Raw genomic sequence first — 20692 nt, 5'->3', positions numbered from 1 at the left:
GAGCTCCTACTTTCCAAATCCATGCTCTGCCCACTAGACTATGCTGCCTCTAGCCTTGAAATCGAGTCAGAAGCAGCCTTGTGTCTTCAGAGAGAAAGAGAAAGACTGTTTTACTTGAAATCGTGTAATGAAATCTAACAACCATTTTACTTCCCATTGCAGGTTTCTTCCGAGGGGAGAAAGGGGATTCTGGTCTGAAAGGTACAGGGGAGTTCTTTGTTCTGTGTCTCAGGTTCTTCTAATAATTTGCACAATGAATCCAGGGAATTGACTAGCACAACTAGTTAAAATGGGAAAGGCCCGATCCTGCATTCCATATTCACCCCAAACTCCCAGGGGTCTCACTGAGAGTTTGGAGTGTAACAAGGAAGAAAGGATGGTCCCAAAATGAGCGATCACTGGGAATACCTCCTGGATCTCTCTTGAGTTGATTTTTTTTTCTCCTTTCTCAGGCGATATGGGAATGCAAGGTCCCAAAGGTGAGTCTGAAATTAGCCATTTTCTCAACGTGCTGTGAGAACTCTGGATTTAGAAGCACTGAGCTGAAGAAAGGCCTTTTGTCTCTGTTCTGTTGAGAGGCTGATGAAGTGGTGCCTGCTTCTCACCTTCTAAATGGTTCCCTGGGTCAAGTATGATAATGACAGTGTTGGCTGTTCTCATGGGCGGTGGGTGAAACTTCCCCTAGGGGAGGCGAGCTCCTTGTCCTGCCTCTTCCGCTCACAGCCCCGCCCACACTCCACCCCTGCTCTGCCCCAGGCTCCGCCCCCACCCACCGGTGACTCGCCACTCACCTCTTCACCCCCTCCCGAGATCCCCCCTCCGCTCCCCTCCTCCCCCGCTTGCCTGCCACTCACCCACCTGCTGCTTCCCTCCCCCGCCAGACCCTTTCCTCACCCGCCACGAGACCCCCACCACTACCTGCTGTGCAGCTGGCTCACCACTCGCCTCCTCACCCTGCTGTTGCCCCCTCCCCCCGGAGACCCTCTCCTCTTTGCACCTTCAAGCACTAATAACATTCCCCAAGGGAACTGAACAGGCAACAGGTGTAGCTAAATTGCCAGATAGATTCTCCTGTGCATGGCCGGGAGTTCGGTGTACGCTGGACAGAGAGAGACGAAAAGCCAGGCTACCTGCGCCAACCTGAAGCCTAATCTCTCCTTTTGAAAAAGTGCTTGTCAGTGAGAGCCTGCATTAAGGCAGTAGTTAGGTCACCTTACCCAGAATTCCCTGCCAGACTCGTTTACTTAAACTGGGTTTGAATAAAACGACTAGATCAAGAAATAAACTCACTGGCTAGGTCAGCTCCTCCTCGAGCCAGGTTAGCAGTTACTTCTGCTGGGTACAGAGAATAACTGAAGGGTCGTCATTTGGAAACTGGTTTTATCCCCAATAAACACATTTTCCTATACCATAAAGCCAGCTGAATGTGGCCAAAGGCTTCCTGGGCATTGGCAAATGGCTTCATTACCACTTCACCGTCCCTTTAACAGTTTCAGTGATCTCTGCTAGTAAGTCTCTGGAAGGCTTTTTCACTGCCCGTGTTACAGCGCAGTGACATGGGCAGTGTAGTCACACTTTATAGCCAAGGGAGAGCTCTTCCGGCAATAAAAAATAACCACCCTGAACGAGCGCAGGAGTGCGGCTCCCGGTGATAAAGTGGTGTCTATACTGGCTCTTTTCAGCGCTAAAACTTTTGTGGCTCCACTTGTAGCGCTGAAAGTGGCAGTGTAGACACAGCCTTACTCAGGGATCCCCTCCACTCTCCTCCTCACTCCCCCAGGCTGCCACTGACTCCCCACTCTCATTCTTACACACACACAGAGCCCGCGCCCCGTGGGGAGGGGGGCGTGAGGAGAGACACAGCCAGCAGCTGCGGGGAACTCGGAGGGGAGAAGAGGATGGGTTGGAGGAGAAGAGAGGCGGAAGATTCACCCCAGACAGCAGCAGCAAGCCATGGGAACCCCGGGGAAGGGTTAGAGCAGGGAGGGGAAGAGGTGAGGGGGCACCACGGCCCAGATGTCGGGCGGTAGGGATAGCTGTGCATGGGGAGGCAACGCCTCCCCTTGCCTATTATACCCACCGCATGGCTGTTCACTTGTCAATACTATCCCCTGGCAAAGACCCGAGTCTAGAGAGCATTGTAGCAGGGATCACAGGTGTTGCTTTGTATCCAGAAATACACTTACCCATTTGAAAAGCAAGACAGAAATTGTACAGTATCTGATTTAATCAAAATGTGCTTTAGAGGAATGTTGGGGTCTTTGATTTGTCAAAGGCAAGGCACCTACCCTCCTGTGTTTTGGCAGAAGGGTAATAACTAGCAAAAGGATGAAGGTTTCCCATTAATGGTCTGTTTCTTTGTTCTAACAGGAGATCCAGGACTTCCTGGTGCACCAGGTAGGCTGAGTTCAACAAGTTGCCAGCCTCCGTGGCGCTTCGACTGAACCGTGCACACAGTGACATTGCAGTCAGCTAGGATTAATTTTGCACATCAAACCCTCCAGGCTGGCTCTCCATGGAGTTTAACTCTTGTGCCATTGCAAATGTCTTATACTCCTTGAAGTTATTATACCCTTGGTGTTGAAATACAGGCAGAACCACTGCCCTATAGCTCAAAGGCCTTATTTGCCGCAAGGCCTCATCCTGTCCTGGCTTGTGTGTGAGCACACGTTTCCCTGCATGATCTTGGTGCACTGACGCTTGTGGGCACGTTTGAAAGATTCTGGCCAATAATTGCAAACTGGGATTTGCCTGTGACAATTCTATCAGCTGCCTGCATGAGTGATCATGCCCTGACAACGTGTGTGCAAAGGGTGTGTGCATGCAAAGCTGTGTGCATTACAAGTGGGCGTTCCGTCATGCAGATGGCGCCACTGTGTCAAATAACAGTGCAGCACTCACACTCGGCTGGTATGTGGCCTCCAGACCCTACATGTTAAATATTTAGCAATATTTTATAGACAAACCATGCATCCTTCAGTATCAGCCGTGTTGGACAGGAATGTTCTCAGAGGCAGCGAATATTTATTGTCACACCCTACCATACCATGCCTACCACATGCTGCTAAAAAGACCCCTGCACACATACAGTGCTTTGCAAACAATATATTTTTTCAGCCCGGCCACCCTAACTCTGCAGTCCTGGGTTTCCGAATCACTTATTTTCATATTTCCTAGGCACCCACCCTTGGTCCATAGTCAGGGAAACTGTAGATTTACCCCATTGTGTTTTGCTTACAGGCATCCCAGGTTCGATTGGGCACCCAGGACCAGAGGGACCAAAAGGGCAGAAAGGCAGCATGGGTAAGCAGCACTGACCCATCTTGCAGATTACTCTGAGTTTATCACAGGGAGACTCACACAGTATGTGCATACCCTCAACCTGCATGTGTGAACAGAGTCCCCAGCGTGGCCCTTGTCGTCCTGCTGCGGAGAGTGGGGTGGAGGGGAGACACTGAATTTCACCGCAGGGAACGTATAAAGCTGTATTACAAGCCATTTGCTTTCCATAGGTGATCACGGCATGGAGGGACCCACGGGCCAAAGAGGGCGAGAAGGGCCACCAGGGCCTCGTGGGGAACCTGGACTACCTGGATTTGGGGAGAAAGGAGACAGAGGTAGGAGACTGTCCTGTCCCCAGTGCATAAAGAGATGGGCCATGGAGGATGGGTCTCAGTTCTGGTTTTGCAAAAGCCTCAGTGGTCAGGATTTAGTTTTGATAGTTCAGATCCAGGTTTCCTTTTATCTGCCTCTCCACTTGGAATAGGGCTGAAAGGTTTCAGGTTTGTGCCACCTCGACAATGGCCAAACCAGACGGCTTTTGTTTTGCCAAAGCTCATCAGTCAGGGTTGGGTTTTGCAGAACCCGAAGTGGTTTGGCTCTCAGATAATTTTTACTTTATCCACACTGACCATGGTGAGCCAAGAGTCAAACGAAAGGTTCTGGCCCAAAGCGTCTACAGAGTTGAATAAATAGACTAAACCAGAAAATTGCTGAGTGTGGGCAAAAAGGCAAAAGGGTTGGTGCTGGGTGACAATTCTGATTGTGTGTCCTACCAAAAAGAATCTTTTAATTTCTGTAGCTTCTGCAATTAATTACAAAGATCCGTCTCTTGCATTGGATTCACGCATCTTTTAGCACAGAAATGACTGATAGATTTTTTTCACACTAAAATATTCACTGACAACAGAAGACAATGACTCCAGGTGGTGCAGTGAGATAAGTCCTGGGACATTGGAAGGATTCAAACCCCGGTATGTCATAATGCCCAATGAGACGGGCTCATTTCCAGATAATGCGTCCTCAGTTGTCTTAATTACTGATTAATCATGACACTGAGCGACGGGGAATCAGAGCCGTATACCACAATCAGATCCTTACTAAATTGGCTGCTAACCCTCAGTCATTCAAGGTGACGCCGAGAAGAAAATAGACTAGGGGTGGCTGGTGGTTTGGTTTGTAGCTGTGTAAACATGCAATACCTGGCTGCAAAGCAGCATTTTCATGGGTGCACATGGAGCTGGGGGTAGGCTAGTGAAAGAGATGGCTGGAACTTTAAACAGGGAGCCCAGTTTAGGTTCATGGAGACAATTGGTTTATAGCAAGTGGATCCCACAGGAGCAATTTTGTCTTGCTGCCCAGGAGGACAAGAGAAGCTCAGTGTGGTGCAGGTGATCCTCACGCTGTGGACACGTCTCTTTGAATCCTTCTGGGGGTGGAGGATGGCAGCTGGCAGGCTTATAGGCGCCGACTCTGTGGGTGCTCCGGGGCTGTTAGTCTATAAGGTGCCACAGGATTCTTTGCTGCTTTTCCTGATATCTGGTGTCCAGCACCTTTTAGGTCTGTCTCTTTTTGCAGCATCAGCCCTTTCCTTGCCAGCTTCTGTGAGGCGGGGCAGGGGCAGGGCCTCATGGAAGCGGTGGAGTGGGGGCAGGGGGCAGAAGGGGGTCGAGCACCCATGGGAAAGAGGGGAAGTTGGCGCCTATGGGCAGGCTGGTTAATGACGTGCTCTGATGCGTCACTCTCTAGGTGCTGTTGGTGATCAGGGACCTGCAGGACCGCCTGGGCCACCAGGGTCTGTTGGCCTCAAAGGTAAATACAGCAGTGAACAGAAAATGATAGCAAGGTTGCATTGGCAATAGCCCCAATTAGGAGCTGTGGGAGGTTGCATGGAAGGTTGTGGGTCCCACTGTTTTGATTTGTGCCTCACTGCAGTGGGCAGATTTACCACCAAACTAGCCACATTTCAGAATGAGACGTTCTAATGGGAAGAGGTGTATTTTAGACTTTAGAAAACGGCTTGTTTTATGGAAATGTAAGTGACGCTGTAGCTGATTGACTGGTGGCAGCGACCCACCTGAGTTTACAGATGGCTTTTGCCTGCCTTTGAACCTTTAGAAATAATGGGGTGAATCCTTATCTGTCTGTCATATAGGTGCCACTCCACAGACACTAATGGGAGCTGGCCCATGAGAGGAAAAATGTTGCCCATAATGAGCAGCTCCCACTGAAACAAGCTGAAACTCTGTTCCTCCTGCCTTGGGCAAGGAGGAGAGGATATGGCTTGGACCACCAGGGAAAGCTGTTTCCTATAGATCGCAACAATCCCAGTTCAAGACTGTATTGCTCTGATGTATAGGATGTGTGACAAAGTTCCTCCTCTACCTTGGTGGGTCCTGCACTTATTGGCAGATTTGCTCACCTCACAGATTCACCCTGTGGGTTGGAAAACAGCCCAGAGACCTTCCCCTCTGGTAGAAGCCACAGTCCAGGTCAATTCCTCCTGAGTTTGATCAGGAGTTGGGAGGTTTGGGGGGAACCCGGGCCCACCCTCTACTCCAGGTTCCAGCCCTGGGCCCTGTGGACTGCAGCTGTCTAGAGTGCCTCCTGATACAGTTGTGCGATAGCTACAACTCCCCCTGGCCTCCTCCAAACACCTTCTTTATCCTCACCACCGGACCTTCCTCCTGATGTCTGATAACGCTTGTACTTCTCAGTCCTCCAGCAGTATGCCTACTCAATCTCAGCTTCTTGCACGCCTCTTGCTCCCAGTTCCTTGCACACACGCACTTCCTCTCCTCTGGCTCCCTGGTTCCCCCTGGCCTGACTGGAGTGAGCCCTTTTATAGCATCAGAGGGGCCTTAGTTAGAGTCAGGTGCTTAACAGCCTCACCTGACTCTTAGCAGGTTAATTGGAATCAGGTGTTCTACTTAGCAGCCCCTGCTCTGGTCACTCAGGGAACAGAAAACTGCTTATCCAGTGGCCAGTATATCGCCCTTCTACTACTCTGCTGTTTCCAACTGGCCTGCGTCTATCACAGATGAAAATTACGTGAGATCATCTACTGTCTGGAGGACCCGGTTTAGTTAGGGGCCCTCTGGAATCTAGTCACCTGTTGGCAAACCCAAGGAGGTGGGTTCTCTTTCCGATTACAATATAGCTGAAATATGGTACACTTCTTATTTACAGGCATGACAGGTTCTCCTGGCCCACAAGGTCCACCTGGTGAGTGCCACATTCTCCTTTTATAACATATAGGAAACAAAAAGACAGAGTGAGAACACTCTGCGTGCTTGGCTTCCTTAGAAAACTTGCTCAGCAGTGGAGTAGACTGGACATGATTAACCCCCCAGTTTCATTTTTTCTTGCAGGTTCTCCTGGTCTTCAAGGATTTAGAGGTGAAGCAGGTCTCCCAGGGGCCAAAGGTAAGACTTAGAGCCCAGTTTCTGCTACACTGACGAGTTATGGTGGCTCTAACAGATGTTGGTGTTTTTCCACTGCTGCCCAGAAGAGAACACCCAGCTGTGAATCAGAGTCATATCTGAGAAAGGTTCTGACCCTGGGCCCCGAGGATAATAGGAGAAAGATAGGAGGAAAAAGAATATACTCAGTGATGGTGATAGGTACCCTGGAAATACCATAGATAGGTAAGAGCATGATGGATTGGATTAGATTAGATTAGATTAGATTAGATTAGATTAGATTAGATTAGATATCAAAAGAAGAGATGGGTCATGTTCTGTCTCTAGAGAGGAATGATGGAGGAAGACCTTCCCCCCCTACAATATTTATTCTTTAAGCCATTGCCTTTATATATTTTAGGTGAGAAAGGAGCTTTGGGAGCACCTGGACCCAAAGGTATGCTAATCAATTAAATTACTTTTGTCAGTCCTTTCTTCCTGTTAGATTACTCAGGATATTTTGTCCTGGTTCCCCCAATGTCAGATTTGGATCAATTACATACCTCATTGGCTTTGGTTATTTGATGCTTTTGTCATCAGGTTTCCCTTTTCTTTAACAGTAAAATTTTTCAGTGGAACAGTTCTCGTCCCCACAATTCATGAAGGACATTGAGAAATTGGACATGGTCCAGAGAAGAGCCAGGAGACTGATTAAAGCATTAGAAAACATGCCTCAGAGTGATAGACTCAAAGAGCTCAGTCTCGTTATCTGAACAAAAAGAAGGTTAAGGGGTGACTTGATCACAGTCTATAAGTATCTACATGAGAGAAAAATATTTAACAATGGACTCTTCAGTCTAGCAGAAAAAGATATCGCAAGATCCAATGACTGGAAATTGAAGATAGACAAATTCAGACTGGAAATAAGGCATAAATGTTGAATGGTGAAAGTAATTAACCATCGGAACAATTTACCAAGGATGGATTCTCCATCACTGACAACTTTTAAATCAAAATTGATATTTTTTCTAAAAGCTCTGCTCTAGGAATTATTCTGGGGAAGTTCTATGGCCTGTATTATACAGGAGGTCAGACTAGATGATCACAATGGTCCCTTCTGGTCTTGGAATCTATAACTCTAAGAATCTATGAATTACACAAAGTTATATTTCCCCTTGTGTTTGCTTTAGGTGAACATGGAGAGAAAGGACCTCGTGGTCTGACAGGTCAGTATATAAACATTTGTTGTCTGGGGTCCTGGAATTAATACTGTCTATAAAATATGAAGTGGATTATTATAAAAATGTGCATGCGGGAATATAGTCTGCCATCCAAACTTGCTCTGCTTATTTTTAAAGATAAAAATATTGTTATTGTTGACATTATTTTTGTTCATTAGAACATAAGGTTTGCCATATCTGATCATATCCTTGATTCATATAATCAGGTATCCCTGGGTAGGGATCTATACCTGTTACTTCAGAGAGATTCCCCCTCACCTGAAATGCACTCAGTTAATTTGTACATTTTGCAAAACTCCCTCCCAGTTCCCAGAGGTGATCAGGCGGCACCATGAATCATGAGGCCTGAATGTCCTGTCAAGACTATCTTTAGCTTGTAAAGCTGCAAATGTTGTTGATCATCATGAAATCTATCGTCACCAATATTATTTTTATTCACTTTAATTTAATTTGATTGCAGGCGAGCCAGGCTCAAGAGGATTGCCTGGTCTTCCAGGGGAGCCAGGAGCTAAAGGATCCGTAGGTAAATAACAAAGAACTGATGCAACATTTTTAGAGAACACACATAGGTGTTGTTTCCACCCGCGGATATTCCATTTCTGTGAGGACTGGAATGGAGATAACTGTACAGTGGAATTGTACTGTATGTATTGTCAGGTCTTTCCCACAAATCTCTTTTTGGTTAGATTATATTTGCATAAAAGTGGTCATAGAATCATAGAATCTCAGGGTTGGTAGGGACCTCAGGAGGTCATCTAGTCCAACCCCCTGCTCAAAGCAGGACCAACCCAACTAAATCAGAGCTTACCTTTAAGCTTTTGGTGGAAGTTACTGAACCGTCAATGATCCCAGTCATGGTCTTATTCAGACATAATATAATAGAAAGCCGTAGTCTTGTGTTCAGCTATACACCATACACGGAATATCCACCATACTGGGTATACTGTGGGACCATTCCAGCAATCCCTAATGAGCTCTTATCTTTGGGTAGGTCCAGCTGGCCCCGATGGACACCAAGGCCCAAGAGGTAGGTTTTTTTCCTTTTTCTCCCTCATTACCCCTCAGCAGAGGCAAAAGATCAACTACATCGTGACTTGCCTGCAGCTTGAGATGGTGGCTGATGTAGTAGCAGAGTCAATGGAGTGATGGACTTGGGGCCCTGGCCTCTCATCATAGTGGTACAGGAGTGTGCCATCAAACATCTAACACTGAACCGAGAGATGTTTACGAGAGGCTAAATATCCTTGTGCCCCAGTTCTCCATCATCCTGGCCTCACCTGAGATGGGCCGTGTGTGTGTCAAAGGCACTAGAGTGAAGTTAAGAATGAACTATCATATTCATTCTGTAGCATGAGCACCAGATAAATGTGTCAGGTTTCAGTGGTAGCCATGTTAGTCTGTATCAGCAAAAAAAAAAAAAAACCCGAGGAGTCCTTGTGGCACCTTAGAGACTAACAGATTTATTTGGACATTAGCTTTCGTGGGCTAGAACCCACTTCATCAGATGTATGAAGTAAAAAATACAGGAGCAAGTATAAATACATGAAAGGATGGGGGTGCTTTACCAAGTGTTAGGTCAGTCTAACGAGATAAATCAATTAACAGCAGGAAACCAAGGGAGGAAAAATAACTTTTGAAGTGGTAAGAGAGAGGCCCATTACAGACAATTGACAAGAAGGTGTGAGTAACAGTAGGGAGAAATTAGTATTGGGGAAATTAAGTTCTCCCAGTCTTTATTCAGGCCTAATCTGATGGTATCTTGTTTGAAAATTAATTCCAGTTCTGCAGCTTCATGTTGGAGTGTTTTTTTGTTGAAGAATCCATGTGTATTTTCCTTAGTGTCGCACAGTCACCTCCCCATTTCAAGCAAAAGCCCGAGTGACTAGACATACCTTATGCGATCTCCTGGAGATCACCTAATTCATGCTGTGTCATGGCAGTGGCCTTATATCTTACATTTGAAATAAGAAAATTATGGCACTTCAAACTTGGTTGCCCGCCTCCTAGCTCTGGATGCTAAAATTGGTCATTTAGGCATGAAAGTACCTGCTTAATGTGCCAGCATGCCCACTGACTTATGGGTGGTGCCTACAATTGAAACGTTGGCTCTTTTCACATCAACAGTCTCTAGACTGTAAATGGTTATTGCGCTACATGAATCTGAGTATGTTTAAGTTGTCTTGATAACCATTCCTAGGGGAACAAGGTCTCATGGGAATGCCAGGATTGCAAGGACCGCCTGGACCCACTGGAGATGCAGGACAGCCAGGTAAAAGCAGAAAGGAAAAAATGACTATTGTTAGACAATGCCATTGAGTTACACATCCCATCTGGAGGGATTGCCCGCTTGCCAACGCTACATGGTTCTATGCCAGATAGTCATGCTGGGACGTTGTGGTGAAATGCGAAGATATGTGGATGTTGGGCCCTTTGCAATCTGCAGATTACACACACATATATGGATGCTGATTTGCACAGCTGAAGATCTGCCCATAATTATAAACAAAATTATTATTTTTCCCCTCAAGACATTTTTCCAAATCCCTTAGAATTTTTGCCTTTATTTTTCCAGGTCTCACAGGACCGCAGGGACCCCCAGGTAAGTCAATTAGCCATATTCTGATTTATCACCAACACATTGTAGCACCCTAACTTTCCTATTAGCCTCACATTCGTGAGCCTATTATCCTTATATGAAACACAGGTGTAGGGACCACTAAAATAGCCGAGATATGAGACTGACAGCATATATTCACACATGACCAAGTCTCATTTATGGAGTTAGGGCAGCTCATCTGACCACAGTTTTTAGGTTAACACGGATATTTTTTTAATTGCTAGGAAAGCCCAGTTTGAAATGCGCTGTAGTAATGAGGAATGGGCCTTCATGAGAGACAGTTTTTCTTTAGTACAGTTTAAATCCACATTACCGCCTCACTAGTCTGGTAGCTGTCTCAGCCGCACAGCGTTCCACACATGGAACCCTAGGCGAGACAAGGACACATCAGAAGGCTGGAGTGTCCTCTCCCAAATGCTGGGATCCACTTCCAGCCCATTTTTGCAGTGACCAAGCCTTGTTATCATTTGGTGTCTCCCCAATGGTCTTTGTGAAATCCGTCGATTGTTTCAGTCTAATTCCATGTCACCAGATGTCCACATCACCAAAGCTACCACCACAAATGTCTTTAGCTAGCCCGACTGTTTGCATTTCCAGCCAAGGGGTGAATTATCATGGTATGGGTTCCTGTCTGAATCTTAGAGGCTGCACCTCCAGAACAGGGTTCAGTCACATTGGTGGGGTGCTAAGGGGAAGAACTCTGCATTTCCTTTCCCCATAATGTAGCTGTCCTGTGAATAAATGAAGGATTTCAACCTCCAGGGCTGTCAGCCTAGAAATTTTCACCAGAACTAAGCTCACTTACTTTCCTTTTTGTAAAACATTGGAAAAATGAGCTAATGCTAATCAGCTGGTGAGGAGATGATAAGAGCTAGAAAAGCCCATGCAATCTCAAGGAGGGAGTGTGTCCCACTGAGTAAAGCAGAACATTGTGAGCTAGGGAAAACTTTAGGCAGTGCTATAGGTAGGTCACTTGGTGAAGCACCTGGGCTGAGATGTCCTGAGTCAATAAACAACACCCATATGATAGAAAATATATTTCTGCTGGATGATAGTTCAGGAACTCCTTGGAATCTTCACCCTCATCAGGTCGAAATAGGGATTTTAATATGGCGACTCACAGGTTTCTGAATCAAAGTGGGTGTTGCGATAGTTACTGCGGATGGGATTTTCACAAGCTATTTAGCAGCACAATGTCCCACAAGGCTTCTGAAAATCCCACCTTGAGTTACTAGGAAGGCATTCCAGGTCCTTGTGCACAATTGAACCATCCTGTTGGCCATCTCTAGAAATCTGGGGTTTTTCAGATGATGCGACATTCCTCAGTGCACCATCTTGCAATGGTATCAAGGGTCCTCTGATAAAGCAAAGGAGGTGCAATCAACAGCAGGAAATCTTTTTAAATGCACCCGCTACAAATGTAGGAGAATAAATGGTTGGATCAAGTGACTGCATGGGGTTTTTTTCTCACTAGCTGGGAATTGTCTGGAAAAAAAATATTTACATTCATAATTTTGAATTGTTTCTTCATACCAGGACTCCCAGGCAACCCCGGTCGACCAGGGGCTAAAGGTAAGTTGGGATTCAAACCAGATATTCATTTATTCTCTAGGTACTTTGCATTATTGAGGATTTTCTTGTCTCCTGTCCAGTGCCTGGATCAACAGTGGCACCTAGTGGTTTCAAAAAAGAAAAAAGAAAAATGGATATAAGAAAAGTCTCCTGAAGCACATAGAAACAGGGTGTTCTCCAGAGAAGTCATCAGCGTAGCTTTCCCTCTGAAATGTACATATTGGACCCAACTCTGCCCCCAGCTACAAGATCACAAGCCCCAGTAACTTCAGTGCAAGACGCACACTTGTATGTAGGATCAGAACTCGGCCCGTTATGCATTCTGACAAATGTAGCATTTGGACATTCGCTTAAAGAATCTTTTGGAGTTAGCTGAGTTCTCTCTTCTCTGTCTCTTTCTTCCCCCATTTTCTCCTATCCTTATAATTTCTCTAACAAAAGATTGAGGGGAATGAGAACAGAAGCCAAAATGCCATCAGAAACTTATTCAAAATGTTTTGTTGATCTATTAATTGCTCCCTCTTCTTTTGTCTCTCTCTCTCCTAGGTGAACCTGGTGCTCCTGGCCGAGTTATAACTGCTGGTACGTATGATTTCGAACAGCCCCAGTTTTTGATGATTTTCTCCAATTTCTATTATCCCTTCTATTTTCATGGTTACCTTGTGCCTACAGTGGATCAGGGTCTTTTTGTGTTTGCATCATTTAAGTCGGTTGTGGCAATGTAGACAATAGAATTAGTCAGAGCGTTCGTTACAAATGATATTTGTGGCAGATTTACTCCTCTTCTCTGTTTGCCAATGGCCTCGTTTTTGTGTTGCAGAGGGCTCATCGACTATTGCTCTCCCTGGCCCTCCAGGCCCACCAGGAGCAGTCGGCCCACCGGGCCCACCTGGTGTCCCAGGTAAGGAAACCCTGGTCCTTTGTTACAGGTGCAGCCTGCATCGCTGTTCAGTGTGAATTCACTGAGCACTGTGCTTGGGGTTGTATGAAACACAGAGAAAGACAAGGTCCCTGCCCTGCCAGGAACTTAACAATCTCAGGGTAAAATGCTGGTTCATCTTACAGGTAGGATAGAGGACACAAAGCAGAATTGGAAAATGCTGCTTCTGAGCAGTAGGTAGGGGCCCAGTGAACATCCATGGGGGTGCTTCATGGGCCTACAGGAGTATGGTCAGCCAGCTTGGGGACATGGCTAGGGTCCCCCGCTCTCCCAGTGCTGGGTGGGGTCCACACTCTCCCTTTCCGGAGCAGTGTTAAGGAGCATTCTGGAGTCCATGGTTTCCTATCCCTGCCAAGCTGTCCTGTCCTACAGGCCACATAGATCAGGGACTCTGTATTCATTAGCTTCTCCATCTTGCCTGCCCTCTGTGATCTCCACAGTAGTAAGGCCGGGGCTTGGGCCTCACTTAGACAGGCTGCACAATGGGCATGTGTAATTGAAGGAGGGATTTTTTTAAAAGGAAGACAGGTCGTTTGGAGCACAGGGGAGGGTGTGAAGATGGGAGTGGGAGATGGATACAAGAGGGGGCAGGTAGGAGGGAGGCTTTGGAAGAGCAGGAGGAAGTGAGGTTGTGGCCTGGAACCTGCCATTACATCTTGATCTAATGCACAGAATCTAGCAATGGGTCAAACCTGGGATCTCAAATCCAAGCCCCTTTGCATTTCAAGAAGGGGTGGGGGGCAAATACCCTGGATCTGACCCCTCCGCCCCCACACAGATGCAGAAGGGGCTTATCTTCCAGTCCGGAATTGAGTGGGGGTGTCATCAAGACAGCAGAAATCTCGCAAGAACAGCTGACGAGATTTTAGCAGTGCCCGCTCCAGACCCTAACACTAAGAGCCCCAGGTTCCATGCTAAGCCCCCAGCCTAAACCTCTTCTGAACAGTCCTAATGCAGTCACCGCCCTCCAGTACAACGGAGTCAGTGCAAAGCTCAGAGGTGCTGATTCCTCTCGCACCTGTCTGCCTCTTACAATGGTGTAACTCCTTTGGCTTCAGGGGTGTTATTCCTAAGCTTCATCAAGGGAAGGGACAAGGCAGAGTAGATCAGGCCCATTGTCTTTGTATTATACCCCATACCTGCCTGGTTATTTCACCAGTCTAAATGGAGCATGTGCTTTATTTGCTAGGTATTGAACTAAAAACCACCTCTCCAGAACCTCCAGTATCCACTGGCATGCTGATTAATTCATGCCCCTATCCTGATTTAATTTACTTGCGTGGACAAATGTATTATTTGATGTGCTCAGCTCTTTTCAAAGGCCTATTGATTGTCCCCTGATGCTGTTAAATACAGCCATGGAAATCTAATGCAGCCGTTTTTTGTTTGTCCTTTGAAACCAGGTCCTGTTGGGCCAGCTGGTCTCCCCGGACTGCAAGGTACCGTACACAGTCTGCCTAGCACACTGCCTGCCTCTGAATGAGCTGCATTCATTTCTTTTCTTTTTCATAAAATCTTTCAGTCCCGCTCCTTATTTCTCAGCTTCTTGCACAATCTCTTTCTCTTTTGTCTGCAGATCTTTTCATTTTGGCTCATTCGTCTGCATTCATAGTTTTAATTAAACTTCTAAGAAATTCCCAATTTTCATATCTCCCCCACCCCAGCCCCAGAGAGGAGTGGGTGGGGCGTGCCCAAATATCTTCTGTGTGAAAGCTACAGCCATAGATACATCTATTATTATTTTATCTAGTAGAGCACATTCCAATCAAAGCTGCCTTTCTGTTATATGGGCCCAGATCCTCAAAGGTATTTAGGTGCCTAACTCCCATTGGAACTGATTTCAGTGGGAGTTAAGTGCCTAATTATCTTTGAGGATCTATGGTCCTGACCTAGGGGTCCTGCTGTGTAAAAAGGTGGGAGCTAGAGATGGACCCTGAACTGAGCTTGATAATAATGGCAGATTATGGAGGAATTTCCAGATCTGGATGAATGTCCATCAAGGATTGAATTTGTGTCACCCACCTTATTGTAACAAAAAGCAAAATCTGAAGCCATGTCAGAGGAGATCAGAAGCTAGTACATTAGCCTGCAGCCTTGCAGGTCCCCCAAAAGGTAGATCTCGTCCTCTATTGGCTAAATAACCCACACTCTCTCTGTTCCTGATGAAGGTCCACGTGGCGAGAGAGGGCTCGCAGGTGAAACCGTTATGGAAACCATCAGATCAGAAGTTGCAACTTCATTATCTCAAAGTAAGACGAGATGCTGCTTCTGTTCTTTACTGGCAGCGTGAAGAGTTAGTGGGTGAGACCAGACCAGGAGGAGGGTCCTTCAACTTGAGATGCCTCTAGCTCAATATGTTGTAGACGGAGTGGGCATGTGGTTTAGTTGGGGCTCATGGTATCTGTACGATGACAATAATAGTACCTAGCACTTGTTATTGGTAGAGCTCAGAACACGTTACAAAGGAGGGCAGTATCATTATCCCCATTTACAGAACTGAGGCACAGGGCATTGACCTTATCTGCTCAATGGTTTAGCAGGGCAGAACCAGGACTGAAACTCAAGTCTTTTTGAGTCTTACTGCAGTGCTCTGGTCACTAGGCCACAAGAACATGCAGCTGCCCTGTGCTCACAACAAAACTAATGCTAAGCCCGCTGCAAAGAAGTAACCAGCCTAAAGTGACATGTTAAATGGATGTGGAGGAGGACCAAGAGCCAGAATCTCCCAAATATTTGAGGACAAAAATCAGCAGGGAAAGAAATGTAAATTTCAAGGCAGAAGTGACAGCAACAGAATTGAGTTAACAGCAGTATCCTGTGGGGAAAATCTATTTGTTTTATGTAATACAGTGTGCATTTTGCAACCAATTACTATTACAATTATTTATTATACCTTGGATTATTCTACTATGCTCTGAAAAGCTTTTGTAAGTATGTCTGGGATGTTGATCAAGGATGGATTAAGACTAAAAGTGGTCCCAGTCTGCTCCCCATATGCAAACACTACATTTGGAGTAATTCAGATCTGGAACAGAACTTTGTGACTGCTCCATAGCTCTATAATGGGCTGAACCCAAATCCTGGATCTGAACACCCCCGAACTTGGGATTCACATCTCAGCTTTGAGGCTGGAGTCCATCTCTAATTAAGACTATCCGGGGCCCAGATTCATCAAAAATTGGCATTCTCCCCCGCTCACCAAAAAATTCAAGCCCTCCTTTAAAAACTCTTCCTCCTCCTGAAAAGTCCCGTCATCCTAGTCCAGCATCTTTGCCCTCCCTGGTCTTTCTCACAGGTCCTCACTGTCCAGAGAGATTCCTGGCTGTTTCTTTGTCCATCCCAACCTCACCTGCCCCAGTTCTTGCTGCCTGTTCTCATGGTCCCCAAGGGACTAGCAAGGGAAGCCCTACACTGGCCTGTCAGAATCATGGGTGTGTCCAGGTCCTCTTTGACCCATGAGGCCTTGTACCAAGGATCTTGCCTTAATCCACCCAGAGCAAAAATATTTTCTTTTTTTTTCAGTTTCATCAGATTTACTGGGACGAGCAGGCCTCCCCGGCCCTCCAGGACCCCCAGGTATATATATTATAATAGAATATTCCATATGGTGCAGTACAGAGGCGAGATCACAGGGGTGGACTAAAGCCTGCAGCATGCTTCCAACTTGTTCATTTTGCTGTGCAAATATTCTTGAATGCGTCTGATTCTTTTCTTTTGTCAGGCGCTTCCATCCAGGGACCACCCGGACCTCGCGGCCCGGCAGGTAAAACCTTGTTCCCCCACATACATGGAAGGGGGGGAGGGGGCGGCTCACAGTCGATTTGTCATGTGCCCCCAGATGAGTAATTCTGAAACTCTGTGGGAGAAATCTTGGCCCCATGGAAGTGTATGGGAGTTTTGCCGTTGACTTCCACGGGGCCAGGATTTAACCCCGTGTGTTCACACAGACACGCTTCACTAGAAGGGGAGTTTTATGACAACGGGAAAGGAACTGTCTAGCAAAATCCCCCCACACCCTGGACTTGCTGGTGGCCCTCACCTCTGGGGGAAGGAGGGTGGGGAGTCTTTGGCCAGGAAAGTCATGTCTTCACCCTGAAAGGCGAAAGGGTGCCAACTCTTCTTTGCAGCTGTAGCATCTTCAGTCCTCAACTGCCCAGTGGTCTAGCCTGGTTGCTAAGGATGCCTCCTTGTTCCCCTTTCAGTGGGCTAGTGGTAATTTCCCTTCCTCTTCTCAGCCAGAGCGGAGGAGGCTGAGGAGGTGACAATCTTTGTGCAATGCAGCACTTAAAAACTAGCTGGTAGATGGTGATTGCTGCAGCCCCAGGAGCTGAGCAGCGTGGGGCCCGTTTATTATGGAATGAAAACTCCTCTGTAAGTAAAGCTTCACTGGATGAGGAGTAAAAAGGCCATTTGGATGCACTGAGGCACTCTGGGATTTTTCCTGCACCACACTGCAAATGGAGTTTCACCCTAACTGTATCGCGCTGTGATCCTCCAGTATTACAGCAGGGCGTGACTGACTAATGCGGGATAGAGGTGCAGTGAGAAATAAGGAACTGGCCCCAGGTTTGGCAATCCAGCGACTCTGCCATGCGGACTGCTGTATTCATCGGCCTGTACCCTCCCTTCTGAGTATTGTTCTATCTCCCTGGCTTAGGAGAAGGATTACCAGGCCCGCCAGGCCCACCAGGAAGACCAGGCTCCTTCGTGCCCAACTCAGGTAGGTACTTTCACTTGATTCTTGTGTTGGATCCTTCTGAAACCTCTCTGTCGCTCTGTGGTTCAAATGAACCCCTGGGATCCCTGGCTTCAGGAGGATATAGACAGGGGGACATGTCATGCTCCCCCACTCCATGGCTTGTGTACATTAAACAACCCTTTTGTCTTCGTTACAGAAACATTCTTCGCAGGCCCACCAGGCCCACCAGGGCCAAAGGGAGACCAAGGTGAGTCCATTCTCTCAGATCCTACAGCTCCGACTCATCATGAGCCTTCCCCAAGAGCTGGCTTTTCAAGTCACTGGTAAAGTGCCTCCGCGCCAAACCCTCATACTGATAAGCAACGCAGAAGCTCTCTAGGGCAGGAACAGTCCTTTTGTTCTGTCTGTGGGGCTCTGGGCCATGACGGTGCTCCAAGGAGCTACCACAGAATAGAATAGAATAGAATAGAATAGAATAGAATCTCAGGGTTGGAAGGGACCTCAGGATGTCATCTAGTCCAACCCCCTGCTCAAAGCAGGACCAATTCCCAACTAAATCATCCCAGCCAGGGACTTGTCAAGTCTGACCTTAAAAAGTCTAAGGAAGAAGATTCCACCACCTGCCTAGGTAACCCATTCCAGTGCTTCACCACCCTCCTAGTAAAAAAGTTTTTCCTAATATCCAACCTAAACCTCCCCCACTGCAACTTAAGACCATTACTCCTTGTTCTGTTATCTGCCACCACTGAGAACAGTCTAGATCCATCCTCTTTGGAACCCCCTTTCAGATAGTTGAAAGCAGCTATCAAATCCCCCCTCATTCTTCTCTTCTGCAGACTAAACAATCCCAGTTCCTCAGCCTCTCTTATGGGGATAAGTCATGTACTCCAGCCCCCTAATCATTTTTGTTGGCTTCCACTGGACTCTTTCCAGTTTTTCCACATCCTTCTTGTAGTGTGGGGCCCAAAACTGGACACAGTACTCCAGATGAGGCCTCACCAATGTCGAATAGAGGGGAATGATCATGTCCCTAGATCTGCTGGCAGCACCCCTACTTGTACAGCCCAAAATGCCGTTAGCCTTCTTGGCAACAAGGGCAGATTCTTCACTCATATCCAGCTTCTCCTCCACTGTAACCCCTAGGCCCTTTTCTGCAGTACTGCTGCCTAGCCACTTGGTCCCTAGTCTGTAGCAGTGCATGGGATTCTTCCGTCCTAAGTGCAGGACTCTGCACTTGTCCTTGTTGAGCACACATAATAAATAAGATTCTCCCTTGGCTCTGTGGCAGCTAATTAGATTCCAGTTCAGGAGCCAGGGCAGTGACAAGCCATGACGTTCCGATCTAGATTTCGAGTGCCCATAAGATTCAGGGATGTTTGGAACCAGAGCTTTGGTTCTGCCATCAAAGAGACAAGATCCATTTGCAAAGCGTGGCATCCGACGCGGCTTGGGTTATGATTTGGGGGCGTTCATTGGTCTTTTCCAGGCCCATCTCTGTTCTGCCTTAGCCACAGAGCGATTCCGTTCCTTCAGGACCTGCCACTGACATGGTCACACAGATGGTGCTCATCCTCCCCCATGGCTTTGCTGCCCTGCAGGGTCTTCTGGGACTCAGATGTGCTTAGTAGCATGCGTGGATGTGGGAGTGGTAAACATAAACCCGTGCTCTGCAGGAAGCTGGCTGTTGTGGAGGGGAGGGAATTCCCTCCCTTGGCAGGGTTAAAATACCCAGTTCAGCCCTGAAAATCAGATGCTGTGATTGTGTTCTGTGTACTCAATCAGGGCCTGTGGGTGTGAACAGTCTCACAATGCCTCTGTTTTCCTGTTCACAGGTTCACCAGGCCCACGAGGATTCACAGGTAAATAGGATTCCAGCCTACAGCACGGCTGTCAGGTGGGGGGATATTATAACAGCAGGAATGTGTGACTGGCCTCTCTCTGTGTGTTTCATATAGGTGAACCAGGTCAGCCTGGCCTCCCAGGAATCTCTGCTTCAGGTCAGTCTGCACACATGCCTTTCCTTCTCTGCACTAATTGCTCTGGACCCAGGCGGTGAAATCCTGGCCCGGCTGAAATCGATGGCAGAACTCCCATTGACTTCAGTGTGGCCAGGATCTCCCCCAAGGCTTTTCTGCCTGTGCACTTCTGACTCCTTTTCCTGGCATTCTGGTTGGGCAGGTGCTGGAGTCGCCATCCAGGGACCTCCCGGACCCGCAGGGCCTCGAGGACCCAAAGGAGACAAAGGTTTGTGAAAAGAAAACCCTTCCTCCTCCTCCTCATGCCCTGAACCTGCAGCCCTTTCACACCCAGGCTCTCATTGAGGCAGCCTGCTCCTCCTGGGCTGGTGCAGGGTGAAAGCATGGCCCTGCCGCCCTCTGTGGGTGCACCAAGGGAGCAGTGACTGCACTGCCCTGAGCACAGGATCTGCCGTTGCTGCTGGCCCTTACTCGCCTCGCTGCATGGCTAGCGAAGACTGCTTGTGCCTGTCCCTTCCCCCCAGTCTCCATGATCATGCCTCTGGGTGTGGGATGACCCCATCTCAGACTGAATCAGTGCAGGGGCTGGAAGGGGACATGCACATCAGCCATTATAAACTACCCGAGGGATGAGTTAATCCCTTGCTGGTCGATCCAGGCTACCTGTGTCTCTCTCCCTTGTTTCCAGGTGATGCAGGCGTGCCAGGGGCTCCCGGCATCCCAGGAGGGTCTTCAACAGGTAAGGGGATCAGACTCTATCTGGTCCTGTGTAGCAGGAAATGCTGACATTAATGGGAGAGAATTTCAAAAGGATTTAGGAGGGCTGGTCCCCCTGAAAGTCAATGGCATTTGTGCTCCTAAGCCCCTTAGGCACTCCTGAACGTCTCCCAAAGTCTCTCCCAAAATGGACAATTTCAGAATCGCACCTTTCCGTTTTCTGCATCGCAGGAACCACCCAGTCCTTTGG

General features: G+C 47.5%; 1 protein-coding gene across 1 annotated transcript in view; it reads left to right on the top strand.

The window, feature by feature from the left end:
- Positions 1 to 20692, top strand: part of COL17A1 (collagen type XVII alpha 1 chain) — a 68945-nt gene that overhangs the window by 35156 nt on the left and 13097 nt on the right. The window contains exons 19-45 of the mRNA XM_039482334.1: positions 163 to 201; positions 453 to 479; positions 2371 to 2397; positions 3241 to 3303; positions 3513 to 3617; positions 5029 to 5091; positions 6469 to 6504; positions 6651 to 6704; positions 7102 to 7137; positions 7871 to 7906; positions 8382 to 8444; positions 8913 to 8948; positions 10119 to 10190; positions 10494 to 10520; positions 12075 to 12110; positions 12657 to 12692; positions 12931 to 13011; positions 14454 to 14489; positions 15219 to 15299; positions 16573 to 16626; positions 16772 to 16813; positions 17708 to 17770; positions 17946 to 17996; positions 19582 to 19608; positions 19705 to 19746; positions 19928 to 19993; positions 20414 to 20464. Coding sequence (XP_039338268.1) covers positions 163 to 201; positions 453 to 479; positions 2371 to 2397; positions 3241 to 3303; positions 3513 to 3617; positions 5029 to 5091; positions 6469 to 6504; positions 6651 to 6704; positions 7102 to 7137; positions 7871 to 7906; positions 8382 to 8444; positions 8913 to 8948; positions 10119 to 10190; positions 10494 to 10520; positions 12075 to 12110; positions 12657 to 12692; positions 12931 to 13011; positions 14454 to 14489; positions 15219 to 15299; positions 16573 to 16626; positions 16772 to 16813; positions 17708 to 17770; positions 17946 to 17996; positions 19582 to 19608; positions 19705 to 19746; positions 19928 to 19993; positions 20414 to 20464 — 1350 coding nt within the window. The remainder of the gene's footprint in view (positions 1 to 162; positions 202 to 452; positions 480 to 2370; positions 2398 to 3240; positions 3304 to 3512; positions 3618 to 5028; positions 5092 to 6468; positions 6505 to 6650; positions 6705 to 7101; positions 7138 to 7870; positions 7907 to 8381; positions 8445 to 8912; positions 8949 to 10118; positions 10191 to 10493; positions 10521 to 12074; positions 12111 to 12656; positions 12693 to 12930; positions 13012 to 14453; positions 14490 to 15218; positions 15300 to 16572; positions 16627 to 16771; positions 16814 to 17707; positions 17771 to 17945; positions 17997 to 19581; positions 19609 to 19704; positions 19747 to 19927; positions 19994 to 20413; positions 20465 to 20692) is intronic.

The sequence above is a fragment of the Mauremys reevesii genome, linkage group 7, assembly GCF_016161935.1.
Source record: "Mauremys reevesii isolate NIE-2019 linkage group 7, ASM1616193v1, whole genome shotgun sequence".
Classification (NCBI taxonomy): domain Eukaryota; kingdom Metazoa; phylum Chordata; order Testudines; family Geoemydidae; genus Mauremys; species Mauremys reevesii.
The sequence above is the reverse complement of the archived record's forward strand: the minus strand, read 5'-3'. Positions and strand labels throughout refer to the sequence as shown.